Source organism: Myxocyprinus asiaticus, chromosome 33 (assembly GCF_019703515.2).
Source record: "Myxocyprinus asiaticus isolate MX2 ecotype Aquarium Trade chromosome 33, UBuf_Myxa_2, whole genome shotgun sequence".
In the NCBI taxonomy this organism is placed as follows: Eukaryota; Metazoa; Chordata; class Actinopteri; order Cypriniformes; family Catostomidae; genus Myxocyprinus; species Myxocyprinus asiaticus.
In genome coordinates, this window is record NC_059376.1 from 13,750,134 (window position 1) to 13,763,254 (window position 13,121).

At 36.3% G+C, this 13,121-nt stretch overlaps 1 protein-coding gene across 2 annotated transcripts in view; it reads right to left on the reverse strand.

Annotated features, from left to right (window-relative positions):
- Positions 1-13,121, reverse strand: part of LOC127424483 (G protein-coupled receptor kinase 5-like) — a 72,830-nt gene that overhangs the window by 23,952 nt on the left and 35,757 nt on the right. For both annotated transcript variants that reach the window (XM_051669749.1, XM_051669750.1), the window contains exon 2: positions 566-661. In XM_051669749.1, the coding sequence (XP_051525709.1) occupies positions 566-661 (96 nt within the window). The remainder of the gene's footprint in view (positions 1-565; positions 662-13,121) is intronic.

Genomic DNA, 13,121 nt, shown 5'->3' on the forward strand with positions numbered 1-13,121 from the left:
ATAATGGATGACATTCTGTATCAATATTTTAGATTTATATATATAAAAAAAGCCCTCACAAAGGTAAAAAAATGCCTCTGAAAATCAAATTCAGAGGGCAAATGTTAATGTTAATTTCTGACACTGGCAGCGTCGTTTCAAAATTAGTGCCAAAAATGTGCACAAAACTTTGACACATTTGTCGTCGCCATATTGTCTTTGTGAAGTTTGCATTGAGCATCATACTAAAAAGTGTACTTTTGAACAACCACAGAGAAACATTGAGATAGTAACCTAGTCTAGCTACAATTTCCTCAACTGGCACATGCAATTGTAAAAAAAAAAAAAAAAAAAAAAGAACGTCACACCCACGATTGGTTTAAACCCATCATCAATGTTCTTCGGCTAGCCAAGTTCTCCTAGTTCAAGAATGTGCGTGAACAGGAGAAATATCGGCAAGTGAACACCTTTGCACAACAAAAACGACATAATTCGTCATCCTTTTCAGGCGAACTAAAAGAAGCCTGTTCGCCCAGTAAGTATAAATCAGCCTTTGGAAGAGATACAGCGAGTGCTGATACATTACCGATAGTTTTGCTCAATTCTGTGCACTGACTGATATGTGGGAAGCGAAGGATCTCCCTCCATTTTTTACTCCTTCCTTTTCGTTTTCCTCCTCCCCCTAGGCAAGAGAAAGAGAGACAAATGTAGTTATTTTAACTAAACTCTAAACTACATCCAAACTTACAATGTAAAGTAACTTCAGAGCCTGTTATATCAAGGTTACTGTGCGAGTAACCAAAAACATGTGCAATTTTCTGGTAAAATACCTTCTCGTATCCACGCATAGATACCATTTAGTGACTCTAGTGGTGCAGAAATTACACACTTCAGTTTTCATAGTTTTTTACAAAAATGTATTAACCTTTTTAATACTATTTATAATACCAATAATATCACTGCTTACTTTTCATGATCCAATCATATCCTGCCTTACATGGCTTCCTGTTAAACATTCTGATTCAGTCAGAAATATCAAAGTCACATGATTAAAGTTAAATGCAGAGCGAATAGCATTTCATGCTGTCTTTAATGTCAGGATACTTTATTTGACCACTAATTAGCTTTTAACCTTTTAAAATCTCCACATGACTTTGAACATGTGCAGTATAATAAAACATATCAGCATCTGGTCTTTCAGCTGAGTGTATGTAAGCTCTTGTTAAAACGAGAGTGCCATTTCTGACGTCAGCACAGGTCAAAAATATGCATTCCCTCCCAAGAGAAAAGCAGAACTTTTATAACAAACCATGGCGAGCGTTGCAGTAACAGTTTATCTTTTGAAACGTACTAACTTATACAGTGCAATAAAATGGAACTGCTTCTTGTACACGTTCATTCGTTACACAAGTGTTCTTTATCATGTCGGTAACTCCAGCCATTAGAGCAGATCTGAATTCATGAAGAAAAAGAGGTACGATGTTTCATACCACTCTGGAATGGGAACATGATTTACCTATACACTGATCAAACTATTTTTGTAAACTCACCTAAATGTAATAGAGGATGTTTAGGTTCTTTATTTATTTATTATTTTTTTTTTATTGTTTTTGCAGTGTAGTCAAATTCCCATCAAAATGGAGCATTTAGACCTAGACAATTCCAGAACTGTGAATAATGTTAAAGGTTTCCAAACAAGCATAATCAAAGGTAGTTAAGGCCCAAGACCAGTCCTTAAAGACATTCATCTCTCCAGCTCTTTCAATTTCCACGTACATGACATGCCTCACTGATTAGAAGCCACTGACTACTGAGATGAAGTGCAATTTTAACACCACAAAACAAACCTTTCCCCACCGAATGGCAGAATTGTTGAAATAATCTTACAAGCTACAGATTCAGCCACCTTAAATATGAGAGGAATGGTACAGTAAATCATTCAGACTTGGCAGGGTGTCTTCTGTGTGTATGTGTGTGTAGTAACTCTGAAACATTAAACAGCCGATCAATGTACACTAAAATTCCAACAATAAAACTGAGAAATTATTGTAATTTTTTATAATAACATTTTACTTTGTATATCGCTACAAAAAAGATGTAAAATTTTGCACAGACATTAAAACAGTGAATAATTTTTTTAACCAGTTCATTGAACCCTTGAATGCACTTACGGGTCAGTTTAACCCATTTTAAATTTAAACACGGATTTACATCAACTAAACTTTAAACTTTTCAGCCTGAAACTTCATTACATCCTCCATGGAGGTGATGTGAACCTGGCAATGTAATTTTTTTATTTCATGCATTTATAAACAAAGCTATAAAAAAAAAAAAAAAGAGTAACTAAGACGTATTGACGGGTCAAATTGACCCGGTTCATATTAAGACTTAAGAGAAAGCTGTCAAATGGTAGAACAGTTCAAAATGTTAATTATAAGTACAATCATACTCATAATTGCACAGCCACACACACACATTTTCAAAATAACATCGTTTAGTATGTTTTTTTAAGTGATTTGAATTCTGGGGACACTAGAAATGTCCTCATAAACCACATTTATAGCATAATACCCTTGTAATTACCAGTTTGTAACCTAAAAAAAATGTCCTCGTAAACAACCCAAACATGCCCACACACACACACAATCTTCTTAATTTTCACATCGTACCTGTCCACTATGTACCTGTTTTTGTCTACTTTGTCTCAGCCCACTAGTCATCATCATTATTTTTTGGAACCCAGTCAACTTGAATATAATATTATTGTAATATAATAATATTATATTGATTACTATTTATTATACAAAAATAATATATTTTGTAATGTACATGGCATTGCTATGCGGTCCAGGTAAATCAAAGAGTTCTAAACCATTAAGCTTTTATTTTGGCGACATCTGCATGAAGTTTCTGTGTGTAGCTGAATTCACAACAGCTATATAATGTGCTCCTCATTTTAACTTTTCCTTCCTGTACCATGGGGTGTATTTGTATTTGTATATTAAAATGCAGCAGCCAAACATATTTGGAATTATGCAAAATTAAATTACAGTGAATCTGGAGTGCTCAAAACAGGGGTGCTCATACTTACGGAATGAGATCTTCTTTTTCATAATGTTAGTATAGCAAGATCTACCATGCACAATATACTGTATATGTGAGCAGTGTTGTCACAATACCAAAATAGCTGGCAGTGAAATTTGACGACCCTTTATACCAATTTCGATAGTATAACAAAAAACAATACTAATACTAATTTGTTAACTATGTACAGTAAGTTCTCTGTGAATTATTCAAGACAAGAAAAAACAAGCAAAAGCATTGAATAGAAACAAATGAAAAACAATAGAACCAAATAAAAAAATTAATTAAATTAAATGTTTTTTTTTTTAAGAAAAATGCTTTTTAACAGCTGTAAAAGTTTTTAACATCAAGTTTTCAAATAAACGTAATGAAATGTGACATAAAACTACTACTGGTCTTCACTGTATGATTCTAATACATAAATACTTTAAGAGCAGAGAGTGTTTTCTCATTTTCTATATTGTTTGATTAGTGTTATAACAACATATTAGACAGCGCCAGGTCTATTACGTTACATTTCTACTTCAAGTCTGACATTTTGATACAAATCAGATTTTTTGTCCCACTGTTTACGTTCACTTGACATAACTCACTGTGTTTACATTAACACCTCGCCAAGACGGACATTTTGGCAGAATTTTGAAGTGTATTTGATTGTTTTGGCGTGTATCAGCATTACCACGAGTGCTCTCGCGGCACATGCGCATAAAGCGCACACACACACACACACACACCTGTCAGTCAAACAGCGCGTGCCTGCAGAAGTGAGGAAATAAAAAGTCATTCCTTAAGATTTTTTTGTTGTTGGTGTCGTTTCAAACTCTATCCTGTTTCCGTTTTGGCCTGTTATCAAGATCGACCAATGGTAGTCTGGCAATCGACGTAATGAGCACACTTGGCATAAATTATAATGCGCTCACCGCATTAAGCAAAGCAAACAGATCTGAGCTTGGAGCACATCTGTTACTATGAGCATGAGATGAAGTTGTGAAGCACAGAACGGCTCTGAAAACACTGTGATAATGCACTAACAAAATACTGATAGGAGAGCATATCGCACATAAACTCTGAAGCGAGCAGTACAAGCACACTATTTATTTAATAAAATTGCAGCCCTTTGCGATTTATTAATCGCACGAGATCATATCGCGATTTCAATTTTATTTAGATTAACCATGCAGGCCTACTGTATATACATCCTGTATATTCTAATGTAAATTTGTAGTATTTATTGTATATAAAATTAGTAGATTTTACATTTGTAGGTTAGTTATTAGTAATCAATGATTAAACAGTTGTTGGGGAGAAAATTTGAAAATTGTGACTGTAGAACTGTGATTTCACGAGACGGGTCAATTTGACCCTCTAAGTGCAACAGTGGCACTTGATTGCCAAAGCCAAGAGCAAGGAAGGGTTTAATGAATCGACAGAATAAACCGATTCGCTAAATCAAACCGCTATTTGATTGAAAAAGTAGCTTTTTACTGGAAAAGCACCGTTTTGAAAACAGTTGTGATACTGTTACACTATTGGAAAATGTAGTTTAGTTAGTACTGTAGCTTATTTATTTTTTATTAGTTACTCTCAAACACTAGTGTAGTTTTATCCTTTTCAAGAGCAAAGAAGAATTTGGTGTCAAATTCACGAGTGCCTACCCGGAATATACAGGCAGTAACTTAACCATCTACTCACCGTACCGTTTAGTCTTTTTCCTTTTTAACATTTCCTTCAAATCATATTTTTATGTGGGAAATCAAATTCAGTGTGTGTTCCTGCAAGTCATTATGATGGTTTTCATTTTACATGCTTTGAGACTGTAATTTAGAGTCAGGCAATGAGTTCAGTTTAAGGTCTGAAATTAGAAAAGACGTAAAAGATGGTAGGCCATCCGCTTCAGATGCAACAAGCGCAGCGATCTGATTTTTTCAAATGGACCGCTTGCCAAAACCCTGCAGCTTACATAACCCTTAAACAGTGTGTGTGTTTGTGTTACAGGTTAAGGGGAATGAAAGGGCAGGAGTAATAGTCACCATATTGCCACAGAGAAAAAGCAAATGCCAATCAAACTGGCGAAGAAGGTTTGCTTTACATCAATGCTTCTCGGCTTGTGAGTTCAGGTCATCTGTTCTGATAAGGTCACGGACAGCAGGGAAAAAACAATGCTAAATGTAAATAATAAAATGCAACTGACCATATAACCTGCTCATATAGTTAGGATAGCAAAATAAATAGATGTATCAACATTTAAATGCAGAGAGCATGAAACAATAAAAATTTAACAGACCATTTTATTTAGAAACCAAAATTGGCAAATATGCTTTTTGTTGGGCATATAAAGTTCATTAATAATAGTTCAGCTATTATTAATAAATTACAATGTTTGATTTTAAGGCCATTTTGGTAACATTACTTTGGTACGATAAACAATTGTATTACATTGTTGTGTCGCCACTTGATGTCCCATGTCTCATCTTGGTCCTGCAGTTTTGCTTCAGGACCAAGATTATACATGGGGCATCAAGTGGTGACACAACAATGCTGAATCACTACATTTACATCATCCTCACGTCCAGAGGTCAGCTCAAGTCACAGCACGCATCATGAGCCAGTTTAACTCAATGCATCAAACAATGTCAAAACACCTGGAAATTAGTGCTTCAAAAACTGAAACGTAATTAACCTCCTTCCTTTCTGTCTCTCTCTTTCAGTCTGTCTTAAAGCCAACTTTAAGTGTCAGATCGTCAGAAGGCTGGCTGCTCACTCTTTCAAGTATTATAAACAGGATTCAAACGTTCTGAGAATGACATTTAGAGAGCTAGATGGACCTCTTGGTAGTGTGGACGATCAGTCAGACCTGGAAAATGGAAGAAAAAGCACTTCCTATAAGATTGCAGTAGGATAGGTAATCCGGTCTCATTATTTGGAGAGATTTAGGAAGAAGTGAGATGTACATGATATTTGCGTAAAAGCAAACTGTTCAGATGTGCTCACTTAAGATCAACTCTCAATGAATTTAAGGACAAATCAGACAGTTGCTAGGGTGTTGTATATGTTTGTTAGGGTGTGGCTATGCTATGTGGTAGCAAAGGTGCTCAGAGTGATACTATGCGGTAGCTAGTGTGTTTTGGGTGGTTGTCAGGGTGTTGCTATTCTATGTGGTTGCTAGGGTGTTGTGGGTGGTTGCAAGGGGAATTCTTAGTAGTTACTAGATTGTTGCTTACAAGTCTTTATGGCGATGTGGGTTGAAATATGATTATTAAAATATTTTGAAATCCATTTCGGCCTGTCAGATCATGTAAGCATTTTTTTTTTGTAATTTGGGATAAAATGTGTATATAATGTCGTGCACAAAATGCAGTAGTGTTTACAGCCGTTTCTGAGTTCAGTAATCTATGCTGTTGCGGCATTCATAGTGTAACGAATGGTGAATAAGCGATAAGGTGTAAATACAGTACTGCCTCTATGTATAATATTTCCGTCCATTTTATGTCTTCAAAAAGCCACATAATTTCAGGTATAATTGATGTGAAAATATTCTATCCTGTCTCCTTTGCCTTTGTAAATATCATTAGAAATGACAACAGAGACCTTGGACTCTTTTAAAGTCACATGTGCATGCATACACACACACACACACAAACACACACGCCTAAGCTGTTATGAAAGAAAACGGATCCCAGCGTTTGGCATTTACGAGTGCTTGGCAAACTCACTGTGTGCCAGCACATTTAATTGTTATCAGTAACAAAGTGAGTGAGGATTCAATCCAAGAATTCTAGCCATGGCATAAGACAGGCCACACAATTGCCAGGCGCATGTGTGTGTTATCTCCATTTAGGAATGGCAAGCACCCTTTCTTTCTACATCATGATTGACATGCCTTAAACCCTTGTTTGTTCCATGACCAAGGTAACTGCACGGTCACTTCATGTGTTTTGAAAAAGCCAAGTGTAAATGCCCTCCAAGATGCATTCGAGGCGAATAGCAATTCGATTACTTAAGCCACACGAACCCTTACCTAATGTAACATATAAGACTTCCAAATGGAAATACGTCAGCACATGTCAGCATAGTGCAATCCACGAGTAAGCGAGCAATTATGGTGAGATTCATGGCTGGAGAAACTGCAAAACCTGCCTAAATGACATATTGGGCGCAGAAAATTTTAATTAAAAAAATTTTTTAAACCAAAAAGAAACAAAATGCATCTTAAAACTGCAGAAACAAAATTATCTTTGTAATAAAAATTTCACAGCCCTGTATTAGCATCATCACGAAAGCAAAATCTGCTATATTTGAATATCACGCAGGAATAGTAGATCAGATTTATATCTGCTTCACAGAGACATATTTATGTGATGATGTGTAAAAGGAATGTGCAAACCCATTCATATAAAAACCCGACTGATGAAGACACATGAAGTAACTGAATGTAAATATGCACTTTCTCTATTGGTTGCAGTTTCTCAAGGCCAGTTTCAGTAATCCTGTACAACAGCCTGTTTCCTCTGGGTGAGTACTTGTTAAAAAACTGTCCAGTTGTGTTGGGCTTAAATAAAAGATGACCCTATTATATCCGAGAGAATTCATAACTCAAAATGAGTCCCATAGCGGCTGTTCAGCAGGATTTTTGTTTTGAGAAGGCCCTGGGAATCGTTGGAAATTCTACTGGAATTTGTAATTTATTTTGTCCTGGATGTCAAACACATTTATAATGTTTGGATAAAATCTAAAATCAGAGAGGCAAGTCTTGGCATGAGAGTTCTGGACACTGTTGGGATGAAGGATGACACTAGGGATGTGCAAAACTACATGTTTTCAAAATGAACTAGTAAGTGGGTAGCTAGAACGACTAAACACTGTATAATTAGGCTGGGTTTCGGGTTAACCCAACCCTTACGGGATGCGTTTCTTAGGGGGCATTTACATAATGGGTTCTTGCATTACAAAACAGCTACATGCATCTGTGATGTGCAACAAATAGAACAGAATGCAGGGGTCTTGAGATTTATTTTTAAAAGCTGAAGTTCTTTTAACTTGACAAAGTGTCTTAAAACGTTTACGCTCTTGGCACTAGACGCTGAAAAAAAAAAAAACATAAAAATGTGTCACAATGATCAAAGACATCCGTCTACCAAAAAAGATGGACATCCTGTGTTAATAGCCCTTAGCGGCGGTGCTTTAAAGTAATAGTTCACCCAAAAAATTCGAATTCTCTCATAATTTACTCAAACTTATGCTGTCTCAAACTCATATGACTTTCTTTCTTCTGCACAACCCAAATGAAGGTTTATTTTTAAAGAGATATGATGTTTAAATCGATATAATGCAAGTCCATGGGGTCTGGGCATGCATCAAGCACAAGGAAGTGTAATCGAGCTTCAAATCATCAATCACACCAAGGAGACTGCCAATGCCACTCAAAACCATCGTATCGCTTCAGCAGACATGGATTAAATCACTCATATTGTCTGGATTAACTTTATGATGACTTTTTGGACCTTTGACCCCATTGACTTGAATTGTATGGACAAGAACAACTCATATCCCCATCAAATTATCTTTGTTTGTATTTCGCAGAAGACAGAAAGTCATACGAGTTTAAGATGGCATAAGGGTAAGTAAATTATGAGAGAATTATGTTTTTTGTGGTCTTTAAAGTGGATGAATTCAGTGTTTCTGCATGTTTTATGAAGCTAAATTTAAGACTTTTTAAACACCTTTTTAAGACCATCCAAAGGAAATATAAGTAATAATTTCAAGGGAACACAATATATCATTGCATTGCTCTCTTAATGTAAATGCATAGGGAGCACAAGAACATTCATATATATACTGTACACTTCACAGTTTAAAAAATGCAACTTAGCGTAAGGGGGTTCAGTCGAAAGGAGGCGAGAACCGGCTTGACAACTTAAATAATAATTTAATAAACAATTTAACCAAAAACACACCACCATAAACACACACAGTACAGCTGCCTGTAATTCTCTCTCTCTCGAACTGTCATCCCCGGCCGCCTTTATCCCTCGCGCGCCCCATCAGGCTGATTGGGGACCGGGCGTGCGTCATTCCAGCCGGCCCCTCCCTCCTCGGCTCTACAAACAGATCTCCATTCCTTTTAAATTCATTTCCAAAATGTAACACAACAAGGCTTGAATACCTCTGCCCCTAATCACCAGAATGTGGAAAGATCTTTTACCTTCTGATTAGACCCCATTATATCAGTTATATTCCTCTACACTGCTGTCTCACTTGAAAAAAAGCTCTATAAAAAAATATAAGTGATTTCCACCAAGCATGTAAAAACAAGATGTTTTTCAAATACATTTGGTCATTAAGTCTAGAAGCTCAACAGAAGGAACATATATGATTTTATTTTATTTTGTTATAAGAACCTTCCTATGATTCTGCAATCTAAATCCCTTTTCCTAGATTAGACAATAATAAATACAATTACAGAAATGTACACGCTGTGTCCCTCGGTTGACATGATTTATGAACGGCAAATAGACATGAAGCCAAGGTTTGAGTCAGCACACAAGTGTGGATTATCTTTCGAACTATAGATGGCCTGTCTCCAAACTGCTCAGGTATGTTCAGGATGATGTCAATGATGCATACCAAATTTATTATAAATCTGACCATGCATTTAAATTTTTGATAAAAATCAATATGCTGGAGGCAGTATGGCTAAAATAGGAAAAATCATATATGGATAAGACCATTGTTGAAATCCTCATGACCCAAGGAATCCATAGACATTTCTTGACCCATAGGTGGCGCTGCCACCAAACTTTGCATGTACCCACAGATCATGGTTCTGATTAAGCATACCAAATTTTGTTTCAATACCACAAGCCATTGCCAAGATATAGCCTCACTTCTTGTTTTACGTCGACCTCGTTAAATTTGTGTTAACGTAAATTCATTCTGTGCGGAGCAGTCTGGAGATTATTTTGAGCCATTGTTTTCGCAAATCGGGCAAAGTTTAAAGGAATAGTAGCTAATAAACGATAAACATCATATTCCAAGATGGCGTCCACTGTAATTGGCGGAGTTTTAATTTAAGTGGTTCATTGTGTATCATCAGGAGGAGTGTAATTACATACAAAAAGAGTTTCCAGGACAAATTGTTCAAAAGATGCGCCAAAGATACACAAAAGAAGTGAATTTTGAACTGGAGGTGGGGGCTATAGAGTGTGTCCTAGAGACCGCAAATTTGGTATGGAGGCTATTCTTGCCCAGAAATTACTCTTCACTTTAAAATGACTTATACGCAATGAGAAACCAATTCCTCATGCAAAATACCTTGACCTTATGAATTTAAGAATTGTTGCTCTGATTTAATACCTTTTTAAGGCCTTAATTTGGGAAAGAGCAATTTAAGACTTTTTCCAGACCTGCAGAAACCCTGATGAATTTAAAGACGCAACTTTTCCGACATGGTTTTAGACTGCAAACTGTCTTATAGCTAGCACAGCACACTGTTAGCATAAAGTATTCCCGTCTATCCCTAACCCTAACTGTTGGACGACCAACTGACCATCATGACTCATCCCTAGATTTCACTGCATTATTTTTCATTCAGTCAAATTGACTAGATCTACTTCGACAGCAACAATAGCCACTTGAGTTGGTACAGCTTTTATAGAGCACACAGTCCTTTAAAATATCAGTACACTAAAAAACACACCATAGATTTTTTTGATTAAAAAATCAATTAATTATGTCTCCTTTTGTGTCCTGGAAGACGCTATATTTCTCATCCTCAGAGACAGGCACTAAAATGAGGCCGAATTACAAATTAGTAAGCCTGTTTAATTTGTTCCATTAGACTCACTCAGACTACACCCTTTTGTTTCATGTCTGTTTTATGGAAGTGACATCATCTACATGATATAAAAACGCTTCATCAAGCTATGTCGCGCATCTGGTTGCCGTTCACCACACAGTGGGTATCAACTCTTTAACGTCAGAACTACAGTATCCAACACACACCCTGCATGATGGTAACACAACGCAATTTTACTGCAGCAATGCAACTGAAGTCTGTTTTACATAGTGATTCAGAGGTTTAAGTCATAAGAAAGCACATTACAACAGAAGTTAAATGCATTTTACATAACACTGCAAATAACGGGTTGAGTTGTTATAGTAAGGCCAACTGTAAAAGAAAACAATGGAATAAAATGGACAACCTGTACAAAAAAAAAAAAAAACACCCTCATTCGCCTGTAAGAGTCATTCATTAAGAATCTGTTTATTGACCGCAGTCCACAAACTCAAGCACAGTTTAATTAACAACACAACTTTGCACCGCCTCTGCATGTAACAGCCAGCAGCTGGTTGCAAGAAACCCATTTAAATAAGAAAATCCTTAGTGACAAAAGCATTACAATTACAGTATAACTTAAGGGTTTCTTACAAGTGCAAGTCGAGAATAAAAATTTACAATTCATTGATAAATGATTATGATCTTACTATCCTTACTATCCTATAGCCTGTATGGGTTGAAATCATACCAAAATCCATCATAAAAATTCTGCTAGCCCCATATGCCTTTAATTTTGATATTACAAAATTCCTTATGATGAGCTTTAATGCATGTCACACTACATGACAAATGATGCTGCATTGTTGTACATGTAGTTTTTCCCAAATGCACTCAACAACAAAAAAAAAAAAAATACATAAAATAACTCTGGCTAGACAATAGTTTTCCTAAAAACTGATGTCCACATATGTCCCCACAGCGGGACTAAGTTGTGAAATTTTAAGTAATACCAAGCTATGGAAAGCAAGCTTTTTTTTTTCTTCATCAAATACTTTATTATGTGTCTAGGAGTGCTGGTTATTCATCAGTGTTTCCCATTAATTACCTAGGCGGCCAGTCACAGTCTAATTTGTCCCGCCACAGTTTCATAATGAACCGAAAATATTTTTATACTTCTCATAATAGCATAAAAGATCGCTAACGTTGTGTTTTGTGCCGTTGCTCTGGCAAATCATCACTCACTCCCAGTCAGTGCTGAATGAGTATTATGAACATGGGAGGACTGAGTAAAACTGATGATAGAGAAAGTTATTTTCTTTGAGTGGGACAATACATATGGGGGAATATATGGGGAAATGTTTACAGTTGAGGTGTGCAATACATGCAAGATTGCACACATTTAATCAACTCATTTCATTTAAGTTCCCTTGGTTACATGCATTGTTTAAGTAATATGAACATGGGAGGATTGAGTAAAACTGACGACAGAGAAAGTTCTTTTTTTTTTTTTTGAGTGGGACACTACATATGAGGGAATATGTGGGGAAATGTTTAAAGCCGAGGTGTGCAATTAACGCAATATTATAATTAGGATATTTGAGGTGCATCTTTGAATGTCACAAACACTTGGCTACACCAGCGCTAAACTAAACTAAACCAAATGACTCATGACTGCTTGCAAAATTCAATGTGTGGATGAGCCTAACACCTGTGCACCAGCCAACACAATTTTCTTAAAAGAGGGAAAAGCAGCATTTAAAAGGCTTGATTTACCACACTTTCATCATGGGTCCATTAGGAGACGTTCTTCAGAATTACAGTATAAAGGTGTGGTGCGTGAGACGAGAGGAAGAGGAACATATTCGACCAACCACAACCCAGTTTCACTCTGTGAGAACAAAGCTGTGCTTCTGTTCATTATCACGCCGTGTAAGTGTGTACTGTACGTCTGGGTAATATACACCTTAGACCAATGATCGACAAGAAATCTGCAATGCAACTGCATTTCCTTGTATGGTTATAGAGTTCATCAGAGGGGAGAGACTGTTTAATATATCCAGTAGGCCTGATTAGTAAACACTAACATCTTAAAGTTAGATTAATGAACTATATTATTTGGTGGAACAATTGTTTATTCCAATTAATATTATTTATTGGTGTCATATTGATGTTGCCGCCATTGTATAAAAGCAGCAAGCCACCCGAGTTTATGTGTTACAGCGAATTTACCATGAGTAAAAATCACTGTAACAATTTATGATGTGCCTAAGAACACGCCATG